Genomic DNA, 20,158 nt, shown 5'->3' with positions numbered 1-20,158 from the left:
GCTCTCATGTCCTCACTGCCCCAGTTATCCCTTCATCGGAGTGCAGCTGCCAGCACGACATCTCAAAGACAAAGCTGCTCTGAGAGAAACAAGGTGCAGGCTAAGGCCCGTCTTCCCGGTGTCTCTGCTGACCCTGCCATGCTCCCTCCCACTGCTCATACCTGCGACCTCAGGATGCTTCAGCAGGAGCAGGAGTCCGTATCTCAGGGTGGTGCTGGTCGTCTCCGTTCCCGCAGCAAACAAATCGGTCGCCGTAGCCAACAGGTTGTCAATAATGAACTCACTCTGTGAGTTGTTCTTTTCCTAGGAATTATTTGCAAACATGACATTGTGCTAGCACATTGCATCATGTTTAGGACAAAAAAAAAGAGCTTCCTTCTCAAAAACGGTCAAACTTATAAAATAGAAAGGGCAGCATTATAGCACTTCCAGCTGCATGGAACTAAAGGACATCCGAAAGCAGTTAAACACAGAAAGATAATCACTATATGTTGTCACCACTATATGGAAGCTTAAAACTAAACAAAAAAAAAACTCAATATGAAAAGATAGAAGAAATTTTATTTATAAACAAAAGTTAGGGTCATTATTGTGGCTTTGAGGTTAAACCCATTTTGAAGAAAGCTGGCATCCCATATGGACACTACATTGTATCCTGGCTGCTTTACATCTAATGACCCCCAGAATAATAGGGATTTTTTATTTTACTTCTTTTAATAATTAATATTATTATCATTTTATGATACAGTTGCATATGTCCTGGGATTTCCCTTGTCTCCTCCCAAATACCCACCCTCTCACTGAGTTCCCCTATATTGTTACTGTAGTATAGTTCATTATAAACAGCCCTATGTCCATCATTGCAGGCATGGGCAATGCCAGAGAATTCATCATCCTATTGTCAAGATATAGTAAACAATTTCATCGTAAGTTCATCTTTGTCTGAAAGTAAAGATGCGTACTGCATTGTATCCTCACATCTGGATATAATAGTCTCCATTCCAAAGTTGCTTTATATCCCCTTAAATGAAAAGCCACAACAAAATCAACAACAGGAAGAAAAAGAGAAATTTACAATGCCATGAAGATAAATAAAATGCTACTGAGTATGATAGTCTCTATCACACATTTGCTATACATCCCCTTAAATGAAAAGCCACAAAAAAAGATCAACAACAGGAAAAAAAAATAAATTAACAATGCCATGTAGTTAAACAACATGCTACTGAATGAATAATGTGTCACTGAAGGAATGAAAAAGAAAACCAGACCTTCTTGAAGAAAATGATGCTAGTGTATGATCTATGAGTCATTGAAGAATTTATTCAGGAGAAAGTGTTTTGAAGAGATGAAACTAACAATAAAAAATCAAAATCCATGAGATATAGTTTCTGCTGATCTTTGTGGTGAAATATGTCTCCTGTGGGTAACAAATCTTTGATGTTTGAGTATTTTAAGCCATTTACATTCAGGGTTAATACAAATAGGTGGTAATTTGGTCCTGTCATTTTAGTAATGAATAGTTCATTGATTTGGTCTTCTGTTGTTATTTTACTGGGATGTTCTTCACATTTGCCTTTGGTTTTGGTGGATGTTCTTCCTCTTCTCTGTGAAGAGAACATCTTGAAGGATCATTTGTAGGGCAGGTTTGGAAGAGGCAAATTCTTTTAATTTTTCTTTACTGTGGAAGAATTTTATTTCATTTTCAAAGACAAAAGAAAGCTTTGCTGGATATGTTATCCTGGGCTGACAATTTCTGTCTTTTAGAATCTGGAATATATCACTCCATTTTCTTCTTGCCTGTAGAGTTCCCTGTGAGAGATCTCCTGTGAGTTTAGTTGGCATTCCTTTATATGTCAATTCATTTTCTTCATATGCACATCTAAGGATTTTTTCCTTTTGTTCGATTGAAGAGAGCTTGACAAACATGTATCGTGATGACAATGGCTTTTGGTCAAGCCTGTTGGGAGTGTTGTGCTCCTCCTGGATGTTGTTTCCCAATTCTTTCTCTGGATTAGGGAAGTTTTCCCTTATTATTTCATTAAATACATTTGTAAACCCAGTTTCTCTTTCTGCACCTTCCAGGACTCCCATAACTCTTACATTTGGCTGTTTGGTAGTGCCTCTTAATTCTTGAATACTTTTTAGTCTTGCCCAGCTCTGCTTCCAGCTTTTGTTTGTTTGTTTGTTTCCCCATTGTGACAAGTAATAGCTTCAAATTCTGAGATTTTTTTTCTTCTGCCTCCTTCATTCTATTTTGGAGACTTTCCACTATACTTTCATTTGCTCCAGCTTTCATTTGATTCATTTCCAGTGTGACATATTCCTTAAATCCTTTGAGGCATGCTTTACGTGCTTCTTGTTGTTGATAAGAAGTTTTATAACAAGTGTTTTGAATTCTGTATCCCCCATTTCTTGATGTCTTCCTCAGTTAACTCTGAGAATGGCAAAGGGTTTTGTTCCTTTGCAGGAGAGTATTCAGTAATGTTCATTGTGCCTCTGTCTCTTCTTTTGCTCTTGGTCATTGTGCGTCTGGTTAGCAGAGTCTTCTCCTTGGGGCAGGTTTCTAAGCTGTGTCACCCACAGGTCTACAGTTCGATTTTGCTTATTGCAGTTGGTACATGGCTCTTTGTTGGCAGCCAGTTGTGCCACTGCCTCCAGCAAGTTCCACGTCTAGGTTCTTACGTTAGATTTCCACCATGGTCTCTGTAGCCCCAGCTCTTGCTCACCAGAATCCACCTCCTGGAGGCTGCACCATTGTCTGTACAACCTTTCTCCCACTTTCAGTTAGAACAGGTCCCAGAAATAAGGAGACGCCAGCAGTCCTATACAGCTAGGTTATCTGTGGTGCTGATCCTGCCGTAACCTGTTGGCCATTAGGTCTGAAGGCCACAGGGTCTAATTTTGACTCACACAATGCCATACTCGGTATTTTCCTGCAGGGCCACTGCAATGCACTGAGCTCAGTGAGTTCTCATCGAGATCAGCACATGCGCAGCTCACTCTTGTCCTTGTAGTCTTAAACCCTTTGCCACACTGTACAAAATGGCACCTGATGTGCCACTACTAGAGTTCTTGATCTGCTGGCCATCAGGTTTGAGGGTGCCAGATGTATTTGGGGTGGAATCTGTAGCATGCCACGTTTTTCCAGTTCACTGTGATAGAAATGAGTTCAGTCCCAGCTCAGTGCATGCTCAATCCTTTCCATAACCTTTGCTTCCTTAAACAAAACGGTGCCCAATACGGCACTAAGAGGGTAGATTGAGTACCCCTCTGTTGTTGTTCTGTCATCTGTTTTCTGGAATCTGCCCGCACTGCTTCACTCCATCCATTTAAATGTGTCCTTATCCTGTCTCACCATCTTGATTCTCTAGACATATAGCCTTGGAAAAGCTATGGAGGATGGCCATGTCCTTGGACTACTGAAGGTATATGGCAGACTGAGATGTAGCTTCTAGCTCCTGGTTTCAGCTTAGGCCAGCTTATTCCAGCCAACTGAAAGTAGGCCAGAAGAATAGTCTTTCTTGCTTCTCAAATATGAATAAATAAATCTTCAAAAAATATAGGAAGCTGGGAGTGATCCATGAATGATGAAAAGTATTTCATGTTAATATGGCTGATATTATTAGGGAAAGCTGACTTGGTTTAAAGATTGAGGCAAATAGAAATAGAAAAGATGATACAGAAGTTCATCTGGAACCACAAAAGATCACGAATAGCTAAAGCTGTCTTGAAAAATAGAAATCAAACTGGAGGAATCACAATTCCAGACCTCAAGACATACTATAGAGCAGTGGTTATCAAAACAGTCTGGTACTGGTACAGAAACAGAGAAGAAGATCAGTGGAACAGAATAGAAATACCAGAAGGGGATCCACACATGTATAGTCAACTAATCTTTGACAAGGAAACAGAAAACAATCCAGGTAAAAAACCTGGTCTATTCAATAAAAGCTGTTGGGACAACTGGATAGCCGCTTGCAGAATAAAGAAGCAGGACCCGTACCTGTCGCACTATACAAAAATCAGCTCTAATTGGCTCAAGGACTTAAATCTACACCCAGAAACCATTAAACTACTAAAGGAAAACATAGGAAGCACACTCCAAGATATAGGAACAGGGAAAGACTTTTTAGAAAAGACGCCTAAAACAATGGCGATCAAATCCAAAATGAACAAATGGGACTATATCAAACTAATAAGTTTCTGTACAGCAAAAGAAACAATTAAAAAAGTGAAGAAACAACCTACAGAATGGGAAAAAATTTTTGCATTCTACACAAGTGACAGGGGACTAATATCTAGGATCTACAAAGAGCTTCAGAAACCCAAGGATAGTGAAAAAATAAACCCTGTAGCAAAATGGGCAAAGGAAATGAACAGACGTTTCTCAAAAGAACAGATACAAATAGCTAATAAACATATGAAAAGATGCTCAGGCTCTCTAGCCATCAGAGAGATACAAATGAAAACCACCTTGAGGTATCACCTAACTCCTGTGAGACTGGCCTACATTCAGAATTCGAAAAACAACACATGATGGCGTGGATGTGGGGAAAAAGGTACCCTCCTTCACTGCTGGTGGGAGTGTAGGCTAATACAATTGCAAATAAACCTGCCATATGACCCAGCAATCCCGCTCTTAGGAATATACCCAACAGAAGTGAAATCTGCATACGAGAAGGGGATCTGTAATCCTATATTCACAGCAGCACAATCCACAATAGCAAAGTCATGGAAACAAACCAGATGTGCGTCTAAGGAAGAATGGTTAAAAAAAACTGTGGTACATCTATTCAATGGAATATTATTCAGCTGTCAAGAAGAACGATATTATTCTATTTAAAACCAGGTGGTCCCAACTAGAAACTATTATGCTCGGCGAAATGAGTAAATCACAAAAGAATAAATACCATATATTCTCTCTCATATAAGAAAGCCAACATGGAAAGGTAGAGTTCATCAAGTGCCCATGGAGTTCTGATCTAAATATAGATTGCTGCAAGTCAGGTCCCATGGCAAGAGATGGTGAAAATTCTCTGTTCTAGGCATGTTGGCATTTCATGGATGAAGTAACAGCAGAGTATATTTAGCATGTTGCGAACATGAATGTGGCAAATTGGCAGTTTCCATCAGTTGCTGGCAATAGTTTAGAGTGATGACAAATATTATTTTGATTTTTTTGTGTGTTATTTAGTTATGAGGAAAGTGTATGGTAAGCAGTCCATTTGATGGTTTACTAATTTCCTTGTTGAGAAGTCCGAGTTGATTATGTATTTAATATGATAACAATTTGTGTGCTGTGAATTGCATTAAGAGTTATGTAGGGCAGAGATGATGCTTACTAAATGTACAAAATGGATTGATGAGATTAGCCAGTTAAATCTTTTCACCAGTAAGGCACGCAACAGCCCATGAGATATTTATTAAAAATGTCAAGTAAATCCTCTTATTTTTGTATCATAGTGTCAAATAGCAGTAAAATAAACATGTTAAGATCCTTAATCTACTGCTATGTTTCACTGTAAAATTTACCTTTGTTAAAATTTGCTTCTGTTCAAATTTGTGGAGATCGCACTTAAAAGTATCCTAATATTACTTTGGCTGGTATTTTCTAATTACTGTATAATTTTGGAAATGCAAATTTTATTTGAATGTCAACTACAGTTAAGCATGTGCCGTTTGTTTTTCTTGCTCAGGTTTTGTAATTTGACCGAATGTTTTTATTATAGTTTAATAAATGTTTGCTTTATTTTTAAAAAAAAAAAAAAAAGATTGAGGCAAATGTATCATAACAATACAAGATGTTTCAAGAGTGAAACTGCCGAGGGATTGCAAAAATAATTTGAACTAACTCATACCCTTTGTTTTTTAAATTTGAAACTATTCTAAAATTAAAATGTTTTAAAATACTGTAATAAAACCATGGCCTGCAAGTCAGCTGGATTTAGGGGAGGGCCAAACCAGGCCAGGAGACTGCATCCAGTGACACACACAAAAGCTTGGATAAGTGGCAGGGCTTTGCTGCAGCATCCACTGGCAAATGCCAAGACAGGGTGCAAGTTGTATCAGATGGACCATTGTAACCACTGGAGAATGCAAGATCTGGAACCAAGAGTGGGTCTAGTAGAAAACTTGTGGTCACTCCTCTGCTGGGCAGTTCCCTGCTAGTAGCCATGAGACCCAGGGCTAGGGATTTACTAGGCTGGACAAGGCAGCAGCACACATTGACATATTTGTAGACTGGATTGTGAGGTGTGGTGTGATGAGTTAAGCTTCACCCATTGGTGTACACCCATAGGTGTATACAAGAGCACGACTGGGATGTGGCATGGACCAGAATATACTGGTCTCCTGAACATACTAGCACACCCAGAAACTGGGGCTGATGGTGGGCATGGTTGGGGTATTTGTGAAGTCATCCCAATAGGATGCAGTTCCCACCAAAGTGTACAAGAGACAGGTCTATTGCAAGTTGGGTTGGCTGCACTATAGCACACATAGGTTTGCATAAGACATAGGATTGGGGACAGACTACCAGGCAATTATAATCACTAGTGCATGTACAGACTGATGTGGGTGACAGACTGAACTGGACCCTGTCAAGGCTACTACATTCAAGAATCTGTGGTCATCCCTGATGAGGTTTCTTGGAAGACTGTCAAACTAGACCACTAGGAACAAACCTCTAGCAACAGGGATGAGCAGTGGATTCATGATCCAACCTTGGAACGTATGTGTTGGGACTGGAACTCCTCAATTGCTGATGCGTTCACAGTGGATGGCATGCCCAGATACATTTGAGCCACAAGACTGCCAGGTCATCTAGAACAGCAGAGGAATTCAAGTGCCTTCTCAGAAGATGGATAACAGCATAAGTTAGACAACTTGGCAGCAAGTGTCTAGGTGCGTGGATGTACTAACATGGACGCTCACAAACAGACCTTGGAAGGATTTTCTCAAACTTGGAGCAATGAATCCACCAGGAGAAGGAGGTGCTAGCTCAGTTAGCTGGACCTGGCCATCCTCATGGGGGACACTAAGACTGAATTCTTGACTTCTTGATTTGTCCTGGCCACAGTCTCAGGATGAATCTGTTTCTCTCTTTTTCTCTCTCTCTCTCTCTCTTTCTCTCTCTCCCTTCCTCCAAGCCTCCTTCTCTTTCCCGCTACCTCTTATCTGTCTGTCTTTCCTACTCTATTTAACTCTGACCTTCAAATAACTTTCATAAAAACATAAACATTCAGACATATGACTAACCTGGCTAGATTAAATCCTTGATTCACTAAAAGAAGGACTCTCAATATAACTGTTAAATATATCTCGACAGTAGGATGCTGGACCTTCTACCATTGTCTAACCACAGTGTCAGAATACACGCACATAGCAGAATGACTGACGGGTGACAGGTGCTGAAGGACAATACTATCATCATAACACAAGGAACAGCAGTTGTGGTAGGAAGGAGAAAGGGAATGAGTAGAAGGGGAAATCGCTGAGCCCAAGGAAATGCACCATGATATGTAAAATTGGTTGTTTATAATAAAACTCACCTGACAGTCACATTGTTAAAAAAAAAAAAACCTTGACTCACATTATCCCATACTCTGTAACATGGGAATAAGAGAAGCCCCAATTTACATTGGATATTTTGTATTTTAACTTATTTTGCATATTGGCTAAGACATGCGCATTTTCTTTGCCTCAAAAAATTGTCATCTAAAACAAAATCCATATATTCTAATAAAAAGCTCATTTTAACTCTTATAGGACACTTAGTCAAGATCCTTAAACAGAGCAGGTAACTACAATAGTGGCCACATATTACTTACCTGATCATTTGGATATTCCCAATAAGTACAGAAATTATCAATGATTCACAAAATGCAAATAAAGGACATTTTACCTGTTCCATTTTGATCAGGAAACAATCAATGAAGTCCCGAGGGTTGTTAATGTCCAGAGATTCTTGATGTTCTTTTACTTTTTCCAAAATATAGTTTTTAATGTAAATAATGTTTTTAATTGCTTTATTGGGACTCCCAGGCATAAAATCAGTAAGAATAGGAAACATATTGCAGATCTTAAAAAAATAATTATAAAAGCACATTTAGCACATTTATTAAAGACATATACACAACACACAAACCTATAAATCAAAACTTTCCTAGAAAAAAGCATCTCTACCTTGAACAGCACCATTGGAGTGTTTGTGCAAATTAACCCTTACTGCTTACAAGGAAAGGTAAAGGCGAAAGCCCAGATCCCTTCATAAAAGATGACAATAAGCTCTTTACACACTTGCTAATTTCATGATCCTCTTGCTGGTTTTCACTTAATACATCAACTTTTTCCTACAGACTTAAAATATGTAGTGGTGTAAATGCAACATTTACATTACGTAAAGAATTGTCAAAGGAAGCAAGGCTTGCCAAGCAGGTACCAAACTCAGACACTGCTGTGTCTATGTTAAGACTGTAGCCTCAGGAACAGAATCACCATTGTGTGGAAGGGGGATATCTGAGGAAACCAAGCAATCCAGACCAGCATTTTGTGAATGAAAATCTGGGCACTAGAGTGCTTAAGTTACGTCTACAAATCATAAAATATGTCTGCACATCATCAGAGGACAAAAATTATAACATTTTTCATGAATCATTCGTCCCAAACCAATCATTTTGCCAGTTAACCCTGTTTTGTCAACATGCCAACACATTCAAAGATTCCAGGTAGCATCTTTGCTCTGATTCAGCCTCCTTGACATCCCTAGTTGGGGCCTTTCAGGCAAATAATGCAAGGAAAAGGTCTCTAGGTCGTACAGTAGACACATACATGAGACCAAAACCTTTCAATAGGGACCTTGATTGTGTATGGTAAGTCACGTGCGGACTGGTGGTCAACCACAGAAAGACCTCCAAGACAATGAGCTGTCAAGGTTGATGTAAACACCACCAGCCACGGGCTTGAATTTCAGCACCATTTCCACACATCTGTTCTTTAAAGGGCTCAATTCTATTTCCAGGAAGACTTCTAGGATACACAATGTGAACAAAACTGTAATGTGCAGTCACTTCACCATTTGATTTCAACCAAGAAGTTATAGTAGACAGATCAAAAGCCCCATTTCTCCACATTTTGTGAAACCTAGCAAAGCCAGTCTGAATCACCCTGAGTCAGCTTTATCAGAACTCAAGACCATAATCAGAGTTCATGGGAGCAATAGAAAGTTGTAGGAAAGAAAAACAACTTAAATTTCAAAAAGCTTTGTGTTCTGTCATTTGCCATTGTCGCATCTATCCTTCAGGAATGAGCAGTGGTTTGGCAAGGGCAGCACTGATCTCAGCGTGGGACTCTGGTCTGTGGTTCCAGATAAAGAGGTTGTACCTCTCTCCTAAATCTGCAAAAGAACATCTGGAGGCTGACCCAAAACATTTGTCTTCATTTACATCTAATTTTGTATTGACTCAGCTGCAAAGAAGCAGACTTTCCTCCAAAAATTGCAAGAAAAATGGACAACCTACAACAAAACATTACAACTGAGGCACACATTGCAACACTGAGATGGAAAGAAGAACAGCAGAGGACAGAATAAAATGATCAATCAGGGCATTCAGAAGTGCCCGACTACTGGAAAATTGACCAAACTGCAAATATATCCAGGCAAGACAGAGGCTAAGAAAGGAGCTGTGAAACATATCACATTAGAAGAAAATGAACAAAGTAAGGCCTGAATATGGAGCTTCTGGTTTGAGAGAACATTTTGAGAAATCAGGCATGTTCACCGTTTAACGTTCCCGGGCCTTTGATATCATGATCTTGCTCCTGTGTAGCAGGGGTGGATGCGGCCAAGGCTGCTCAAACACACAAGGTACGTGGGATGGGGTGGGACCAGGGAGCTGTTACCAGACAGATCTTCTGCAACCTGGTGCCCACCTAACAGTGAAGACTGTTGTTGGTGCTATTTAGGAACACGCAGAAGCATAACACCTGAGACTACATACAAACCTACACAAAGATTGGAGATGCAGAATTAAGAATGGGAGGCAGAAGCAGAAGAGTGGATTTGCACTGGTAACCTGTAAGAATCATGACAACACTGATAACATTATTGCTCAAAAACATCAGAAGATTAGTGGGCATCGTTTTGAGGTGAAAATGGCCTTTTCCAAACAAGAGACACATTCAGCTGCTGAATCACCAAGAGGACACAGGGCTGGATGTGACAATTTGAATCACAAAGTAAATATCATCTTTGGTTGAGGTAATTCTCACTAAATAGAAATTTGGGAGAAGCAGAAGGCCACTATAAACAAGGAGCTGGGAGCAAGGGAAGTTATGGAGGGGGTAACGCTGGATAGAAGGTGTGGTGATGATATGAATAGTCATGCTTATAGTAGTCTGTGATGGCTGAGGACCAGGATATGAAAATGAAAATTTTTGACCTGGTGGAAATCATGATTCAAATACAACAAATTTTGAGGTACCTATGATGTTGGTGGCAATTATAATAGTTTTGTAAGTTATCGTGGATAACAGCTGTAACATTATGGACCCAGGACAGGAGGCAGTTTTGGAGGAAGTTGTTTGGGCAGCTTCCATGGTGCTGTTGGTTCTGGAGCTGGTGATGGAAGTGGTCAATCAGGTAACTGAAGGTTCCAAACCCAATAGAAAAGCACTAAGGTTCTTAGCAGGAGAGAGAGCAAAGATAGAGGTCACCTCGAGTGCATAGACAACCGTAAAGAATCTGCCAAAAAAGTTGCTTAGCATTAACAAAAAATCCTTCTGGTTCAGGGTGTCATAGCCACAATTTGTCAAACGTATAGATATTGTTTAACGAATGTACTGTCAATTAGATGGATATCATCAAGGCCTTTTAATTCTGTAGCTGTGTTATTTTTTCCTGCATTGCACGAGACAAATAATTTAAAAATTGTAAGACACATTTTCTAGCTTAAAGCAAAAAGAATTGGGAATGGGCATTAGGTAAATTTAAAGATGATTTCACTTGGGGAGCACAATAGCCTAACATCTAAATCCTCACTTTTTATTTGCTAGGATCCCACATGGGCAACCAGTTGAACTACTTCCTACGCATCTCCCTGCTTGTGGCCTGGAAAAGCAGTATAGTATGGCTGTAGGCCTTGGGATCCTGCACCTGCATGGAAACCTAAATGAAGCTCCTGACTCCTGGCTTCAGATTGGCTCAGTTTAGGCCATTGTGGCCACCTGGGTAGTGGACCAGTACAAGGAAGATCTTTCTGTCTGTGTCAGCTTCTCTCTACATATCTATCTTTCCAATAGTTAATTAATTAATTAGCTAATAATGTAAGAAAGAAACAAATATTTTACTTGGGACATATTCCTAACTGTAGTCTTTCCACTCATGTCTCACAACAACAGCCACTCTCACCTTCCGGGTAACACATCCACAGGGAGGCAGTAGGTGATGCCTCAACACAGGATCCATGCCACCCACAGAAAAAAACCAACGACATCACAGATTCCTGAGTTCAGCTTGGCAGAATTCTGGGTGTCATGGGCAAATGAAGAGATAATCAGAGAACAGTTTGTGTCTATTTGATCCGGAGTCTCTCCCAGTCCCAGCCATTCAAGAAAACACAAACACATCAATATTTTTCCATAATGATATTGAAAAACTGAGAAAGGGCTTGAGAAAGTACTGAGCTTTCACCTCTGAATAACACTGGGGTTCAATTTGCTCTACAAGCAAAAGGGGGGTTAGGAAGACCCCAACACAAATCATGACTTTCTTTCCTCTTTCTCACTTTTTCATCCTTTCTTCCATCTTTTGTTCATTTTTTGTCTTTTAATCTATTATTTATCTCTCTCATACTTGCTCTGTTTCATATTGTGTATATTCATCAAATTTTTCTGTTTCCATTTTCACTTCCACTTAATGTTTCACCTCTGTCAAAGAAAGTTACAAAAAGGTAAAGGAACAGGGACCAGACAGCGTGGCCTAGCAGCTAAAGTCCTCTCCTTGAACACGCCGGGATCCCATATGGGCGCCGGTTCTAATCCCGGCACCTCCACTTCCCATCCAGCTCCCTGCTTGTGGCCTGGGAAAGCAGTTGAGGACGGCGCAAAGCATTGGGACACTGCACCTGCTTGGGAGACCCAGAAGAGGTTCCTGGTTCCCGGCATCGGATCGGCACAGCACTGGCCCGTTGCAGCTCAGTTGGGGAGTGAATCATCAAACGGAAGATCTTCCTCTCTGTCTCTCCTCCTCTCTGTATATCTGACTTTGTAATGAAAATAAAATCTTTTTAAAAAAAAAAAGGTAAAGGAACAGAGAAGACGTAGAACACACTGAGCAACAGATACAAAATTTTAATAGTCTAGAAAAAGTCACTAAGCAAATAGCTAATCTAAAAGAAAAAAAAATGGTAAAAAGAGCCACTGGTAAAAATGAAAAAACCCACAAGCAGAGAAGTTAGTTTCTCACAAACTACTATAAAACATGTTGCAAAGTGAATGTTGAAAAGTGGAGAAGCTGCACTGCAATGTACAATTCTGAGCTTGTTAGTGAACACAAGAAATGTTATCAGAAAGAGAGGAACACCATCTCACCTGTACACCCAGGGAACTAGCAAGTTTGAAGTTTTCATTGAATTTTTCCATCAAGATAAGAAAATCCGCATCTCTATACTCAAAACGGTTCTGGAAAATCACAGAGCAGATCACATTGCAGGGAGCAGCACCCAGGATAAAGGTGGGGTCACAGGGTGAAGCTGAAGGAAAGACATTTTTAAGCACCATTTGAAAAGCCATACAAACCTCCTACACTTTGAACTATGAGACACCGGTGATTTTAGACTCTAAAACAGGAACTATGTACAAATTACCTAACCAGCATCATCTTCAAAGTGCTGAGAACAACACTCCTCCCCTTCCCAGAAAGGACTGTTGACCTCATCCCTTATTGAATGACAGTCTTCCAGCTTCAGGAACACCCAACGCCAGAGGAAACATCACAGCCTCTGTGCGCAGGACTCTGACCCCAAGTCAATGTTATTTGGAGGCCAAGGGGAAAACCTGAGAGGCCATCCTTAAAACACCAATAACTCAAGTTATCAGTGTACAGTTATATCTACCCTGAAACAGAACAGTGAATAAGAAAGAAATGGTGAGGGAATTTTGCACATATTCAATAATTAAGTAAAATGGGTGTAGAAACTGCAGAGTGATGAAACCCAAGAAGAGAAAGGGTTGACACAATTTATGGGTTTGATGAAACAATTAAGGACAGCTAGAATTCATGCAAGCCAGGGAAAACAGCACAAATAAAAATTGACCAAGACTCGTTTGCCTAAAACTAAAATGAAGTTAGACAAATTCCATTAAAAATAACATGGCAGGGCCTGGTGGCGAGGCCTAGCAGCTAAAGTCCTCGCCTTGAACACACCGGGATAACGTATGGGCGCCAGTTCTAATCCCGGCAGCCCTGCTTCCCATCGAGCTCCCTGTCTGTGGCAGTCAAGGATGGCCAGAGCCTTGGGACCCTGCACTCGCGTGGGAGTTCCGGAAAGAAGTTCCTGGCTTCTGGCTTCAGATCGGCACAGCACCAGCCATTGTGGCCGCTTGGGGAGTGAATCATCGGAGGGAAGATCTTCCTCTCTGTCTCTCCTCCTCTCCGTACATTTGCCTTTCCAATAAAAATAAATAAATCTTTTAAAAAAATCAAATTGCTAAAGCCAAGACATAACTAAATATTATATGTATAAAAATGTAACATCATGAGATAATTAAAGGAATTGAATCAGGAGAATAAAAAGAAATGATATGAAATTAAATAACAAATGGATGAGGAATTAAGTAACAGATGGATAAGAAATTAAATAACAGATAGATATTGAGTGCTTTAAAAGAGTGCTAGGCAGTTAAAATCAAAGCCCTACAAACACTGAAAATCTCTTAGATCATGTTGAGAGGTTCACACTACAAATGCAGGCCAATTAGTGATAGTGTCTGATGCCTTTTCATGCTCCATCATAGTGTGATCAAGTCATTCCCATCATGCACTCTGGTGAAATGTTCTAGAATATTGTTCCACAATTGTGTTACAGGAATAAAAATGCTATGTTCTCTTTGGAAAATGAGGATGCAAAAACAAAGTAAAAACAGAAAATAGTCCTGTGAGGCTTCTATTCCCAAAACTGTGTAATGATCAGTATGTGAAGCACAACAGCTAAATATCCACAGAAGCTCCCTGGACTCTGCTTCAAACAGTCCCTGCTCCTCCAGGGAGATGAAAACCACGACAAAGAATGCAGTTGCTCACTATCCTTGCAGTGAGTCCATCCAAGGCTGTCACTAGACAGGAGAGAGGTTTCTTAAGGACATTTAAAGGGTCAGCCACCAGATCCTAGGATGGCATCAACTGGCAGTCCCCATCCCCTGGTACTGATGTGGTTAGACTGCTGGGAGCAGCCGTCTACCCTCTCTACCCTCTACACTCAATTACTGGTAGAAAAAAAATTGTAACCTATTTTCTTATCTACTTTCCCCCATTCCTTAACCCGCCACACCAATCAATGCTGCGTATGGACATACATATTTCTCAACTATGGGAGCATCATCAAAAACTAAAATAAATGTAATTTTAAAATAAGAAATAAAATAAGTAAATAAAGGGTCACCCACCATTGGTTTTCCTCAGCTCCTCCACAAGGCAGCGGGCCTCCTCCTGAACTCGCTCCTCTATGCTCCTCTTCCCCATCCCGAAATTGCGCAGGGTCATGAGTGCGAAGCGCCGGGTGTCTTTCCATGTCTTTCCATTGCTGAAAATAACTCCTGAGAGAAGTGGAAAGTTAAGGAGGATCCAAGAAGAGTAAGAGAAAACTAGGATGTGAAAATTTTACAGGAGAAGCCCCTAACTTCTGTGCCAACCTTAACAATCCCCGTTGTTACCACCAACAAACACAGACAAACACACACACACACACATTACTACACATGTGACAATGTTCATGAAAAGGGTAACACGTGAGCATGCTTGTGAACATACAATCGTGTGACAACATGTAAGCAAATATTGACAAATAACAGTAAGCATGCACATTTGAACACATGTGAACACATATGTGAACACTATGAAAACATAGATGTGAACACTAACCCAATCCTTTATTAGCTTTTACATTCACCGGCATTCTCCTCCTTCCAGAAAACTCTTCTCCCAGATCAATCAGTGTTTCCTTCACTGCTTCATAACCGTGCAACACCACAGTGGGCTTCATGCCCAAATACACAGTGAACACAGGGCCATAGATTTTAGACAGCTGAGGGAGGAAAGAAAAGTTCTCACTTGGTTTACATTATGTACATCACTGAGCTGGTATGAACACCTTCCTGTCAATAATCCTGTTCTGTCAATTACAACATCAACATTCTGGAAGTTATGCACAAACGTGTTGATGATTGCAACAACTATATACATGGTGACTCCCAACACCCATGCTATTGCAGAGAAAATAAGGGTCAGATTATCATCACTAGTCAACACAGAAAACAAAAGATTAGTTCATCTGTATTCCAGATTTAAAAGACAAACATCTAAAGGTGCAGAGGTTTGTAATTATATGTCCTTTGAATAATAAGTAGAAGGCCCATATTTAAATTCTGCTTCAGCGACACTGATGCCTGAGAATTTATCAGAGTTCACAGGTAAGATCAGACACACACCCCCACCCAGCTGCACTATGACAATAATTGGATCACCTACAAACCTCCTGCCATGGGAAGCCTACTCAGTAGTAAGGAATACAAGATTTACAGTCACCCAGGAACTCAAAAGGCCAGCCAAGTAAAGCTCTATGTGAGTAACCAGCATACAGAGAGTGGGCGCCACTGAGGTACAGCAAGAACACACAGACCTGATGTAAAGATCATTCGACCCCTACTGTGCATTCACTGTCACAGACGGTGGTTTTACACGTCCAAATGCATTCCATTACCACCCAGAAGACCCTGGCTCATTCTCTTTTATTCACTTGTACTGAAGAACCATAGAGTTTTCCTGGACAACAGTAACAATTTGCTTCCCTGAAGTTTAACTCTCTTGGTTATCAAAGCAAATTCAAGAAATAAACACTAGATGATTTTTTCACTAAAATCAGCTATCATAAAACACTCTGTTGCCATGGACTTTGAGGAAGCTAAGCCACTGAGCAAAAAGAGCGTGAAACAAACAAACGAACACTGGAATTTATAGCTTTGACTCTACCCTACTGCTTTAAAGCTTCTATACTGACCAAATGCATTACTTTCTTCCAACGATTTCTGAGAACACCACATCAAAAAGTTGAATCCCAAGCGTTTGTTTCTTTGAAATAAAATACTTCAGTAATTAGCTTCCAACCATACAGAATTTTTTTAACCCTGCAGTAGATCACTTATCCTTTACAAACCACTGGAGCATGATAATGCATACTTACTTCAGTTAGGGATTTGTTGATGTTCTTAAAATCTATCTGTAAGATGTTGCCAAGAATTGGAAGAGGAGTGGGACCAGGTGGGAGGTTCCCTCGCCCATGGCTCTGTTTCCAGAGTGAAAAGAGAAGCAAGAGGGAGAGACAAAGCACCAGCACCACCGTGAGATCCATGGAGCCTCCTCTTCTCCCCGAGACAAGTGGGAGCTGGCAACCACAGGCTATTACAGAACTGCCTGCTCATCACGTGTGCTTGACCTGTACTGCAGCAGGTGAGCTGGATGCACTTTAACTATCCTTTGAATGAACTTTGGTCCATTGATAAAGATGAAAATAAAATGTTATTTCCTAATGTTTAGTTTTTCACTGTTCCCTTAGTCCTTTCCAACTCAGAGGTTCTAGTCAACTCAGTGGAAGGGCAGGGGGATGAAATGGGACGAAAACCACAGGCACTCTTCTGTGACTTTTGCAACCAGCTCCAGTGCTTCCAAGTTCAGTGAGAAATAAGAACTGATGAAATGAACTAGCACATTGAAAAAATTGCTCAGTTAATTCTTATTACATTGATATCAGGTGGGAGTTAATAGCACTAAGGGCAATCCAAGTGTTCAAAAGATTTGTATATAAAAGTTTTGTCCCTAAAACATTTCTGAAATACAAGAATATTTTCCTTGAAATTGGGCAAGCCTACAAATTTTAAATCTGCTATATTAATGTTAGAGTACTAAGCATGACAGGTGAAACAATTCATACTTCTACAACTTTTAATGACTGAACACCTTATCAATTAAATAGTCACACCTTCTACCATGAAACACCTTGAAAGCAGATATAATCCTTTATTTAAGGGAAGAATAGGATTCTATAAACAGGACACCTGTAGGGTCCCAAACCTCCCATATGGTACAAATGAGTTTGGAACTGAGGTGTTTGATAGCAGAGCTTCAGATTCTTCAACAGCAGCTTTGGAATTAAAATCTTACTCTGAAGGAATACAGACTGTTCACTAGGTAACAGAGCTCTACACCCTCAAGAGAACAAATAAAGACAGGATTTCTCCACTGGCCTTTAAGAGGTGACGCATTCTCAGTGTAAACAGGGCCAAAACCAGTCTCAGAAACACAGAGGGAACAACTGGGAAAACGGCAGACTCTACCACCTTCAAATCATTTCCACACAGCTCTTCCATTGCTTACCTGGCTTGTCCTTGTCAGCAATGACATGGTAGGATAAAGAACACCCAGGAAGGGAGAATATGGGCAGACCACATGTATGTGCTCCCGTGGAGGATGAGACCAAGGAATTCTCCAAACACATTCAAGGCACAGAAGGACCTGCACCATATGCAGACACAAATGTCAATGACCTGGAGTGGGTAAGATTTGAACAGCACTGACGCAGACAGCCTGACCGCATCACCGAAGTGTGTATATTCAAGGCACGTTCTGTAAAACCATCATGACTTTGGGCATCAACAGCAGCTACAGATCACTACTATTTCAATTTACTTTTCTTATCTATGTGTATGAGGTACAACCTGATGCTTAGATGCTATTATGTACGTAGCAATATAATTATCAAAATAAAATATATTTTCGCATCTGTTAATTCACAATAACTTCGTTCTATACAAAGGGACACTTGCTCTGTTCATATCTACATATTATTAACCATAATTCTTTAAAAAAGCGAAAGATTTACACGATCTGAAGAGAAACCAGAGTGTATTATTAACCATAATTCTTACACTTCACATTGTCCCTTTAGACTTACTCATTCTCCCTAATGGCAAACTCATATACTTTTTTTATTTTTCCTTATCTTCTTCCTCCACCAGTGACAACAATGTATCCATGTACCTATATTTTGGCGTATTTTTTATTTTGATAATCTTTACATAGTTGATTAGGGCACAGAGGGTCTAGGGCTACATGAAAGTGAATAAGACCATTGTTTCCACATTAATATTATTCTTTCTTTCTGTATCTGAGGTAAGGGGAGAGACAACAGGAAAAGCCCCACTCAACCTCCCACTCATCCCAGGTGTCCAATGTGGTGCACGCTCCAAGGATCCTTCTCATGCAGTTTTGATAGTTCAACAGTTCTAAATTGCTGCCAATCTCACCGTTCTAAGCACGATGAAATCTCTTCAGAATCCGCTGGTTGACATAGTTTTTTCACGGTTGGGGTTCTGAGATCAGCAGTTCAGTTGGAGGGATCTCCAAAGAAACTTCATCTAAGGTGATCCTAGACCTGATTCTTGTGTGTGAATGCCAGTGCAGTGCCCAACACAGTCCGTCACCCCAATAAGCTTATGCATATACTGCTGGTTGCATTTGCTTGGTTATTTCTGCTTCCAGACCTGTCTTCCACACGAACCAACAGGTGTTGCAGTCATGCCTGATTTTTCCCAGCACACACTTGGCCCTCTCGCAAACCAGTGGGAGCTGCAGCCAAGTCAGGGCAACTCCTAATGGCCCCCACTAGGTATTTTGGCATATTTTTACATTCTGCCTATAATATATTCTATCTATATTTGTTAAAATTCTCTTAATACAGAGTTCTCCAAAAGGTCCGTGATTTTTCACAAATGCTAGTGTTTCCCCTATTTTCAATGAATCGTATTCCACTGTATACATGTGCATATCCTGGGATCGTTATTTAATCAACTAAACTGGTGTGGACACTTATATTATTTCCACAACTTGGTTTCTGTGAATCATGCTGAGACACTGCAATTATTTCTAACTACAATAAGGAAAATCAAGTGAATTTTCATGTAAAATATTTGATTATTCATACATATTAGTATTCTGAAAATTGAATGTTTAATATCATACCTATTTGGGTTCTCAACAAATGTCTCTTAAGATAAAATTATTGCCCTTTTAAAAATCCCCTTGTCCAAGGTAGTGGAGTTTCTCACCCTCTGACTCTTGCTCCCTCCCAACCAAGCAGATGATCAGCTCCACAAGTTACAGACATTTACATACTAACTTACACAGCAATGACTGGCAAATAAACACGAATTTAGTTAATAATTGAAGTACAGGGCCGGGCGGCGTGGCCTAGCGGCTAAAGTCCTCGCCTTGAAAGCCCCGGGATCCCATATGGGTGCCGGTTCTAGTCCCGAAAGCTCCACTTCCCATCCAGCTCCCTGCTTGTGGACTGGGAAAGCAGTCTAGGACGGCCCAATGCTTTGGGACCCTGCACCCGCGTGGGAGACCCGGAAGAGGTTCCAGGTTCCCGGCATCGGATCAGCGCGCATCGGCCCGTTGCAGCTCAGTTGGGGAGTGAATCATCGGACGGAGGATCTTCCTCTCTGTCTCTCCTCCTCTCTGTATATCTGGCTGTAATAAAATGAATAAATCTTTAAAAAAAAATAAATAATTGAAGTACAACTTAGTGAAGGAAAAAGAAAAGAAATGGTTCTGTATTCTAGAAACTGAGAAGCGAACTCTCAGTGCCAGCTTGCATTAGGCACTTGAGTTATCTGCTTTTCATAAAGTAAAATTCGTCACTCTCCTCACACCCATCAGTTTTTTCTTTATAAGATGAAAAAAAACTCACACATAATTAGATGAATAGAAGGGACCTTAGGTATCTACCAATGTGTCCCTATTCAACTTTAGGAATGAGATTTTTTAAGATTTACTTGTTTTTACATGAAAGTCAAATATACAAACACAAGAGAGCAAAAGAGGGGA

At 40.3% G+C, this 20,158-nt stretch overlaps 1 protein-coding gene across 4 annotated transcripts in view; it reads right to left on the bottom strand.

Moving 5' to 3' along the window:
• The window catches only part of LOC101529516 (cytochrome P450 2C14-like), a 116,338-nt gene extending 99,713 nt beyond the window's left edge, over positions 1-16,625 (bottom strand). Inside the window, exons 1-6 of one of the 4 annotated variants that reach the window (XM_004580050.3) lie at positions 16,458-16,625; positions 15,140-15,302; positions 14,665-14,814; positions 12,592-12,752; positions 7,907-8,083; positions 162-303 (exon numbers count right to left, since the gene is read on the bottom strand). In XM_004580050.3, coding sequence (XP_004580107.2) covers positions 162-303; positions 7,907-8,083; positions 12,592-12,752; positions 14,665-14,814; positions 15,140-15,302; positions 16,458-16,625 — 961 coding nt within the window. The remainder of the gene's footprint in view (positions 1-161; positions 304-7,906; positions 8,084-12,591; positions 12,753-14,664; positions 14,815-15,139; positions 15,303-16,457) is intronic. The other 3 variants (XM_058671992.1, XM_004580049.3, XM_058671994.1) reach the window with 3 other exon arrangements.
• Between the last annotated feature and the right edge of the window lie 3,533 nt (positions 16,626-20,158).

Source organism: Ochotona princeps, chromosome 13, assembly GCF_030435755.1.
Source record: "Ochotona princeps isolate mOchPri1 chromosome 13, mOchPri1.hap1, whole genome shotgun sequence".
Taxonomy (NCBI): domain Eukaryota; kingdom Metazoa; phylum Chordata; class Mammalia; order Lagomorpha; family Ochotonidae; genus Ochotona; species Ochotona princeps.
This window is presented reverse-complemented; position numbering and strand designations above follow the sequence as displayed.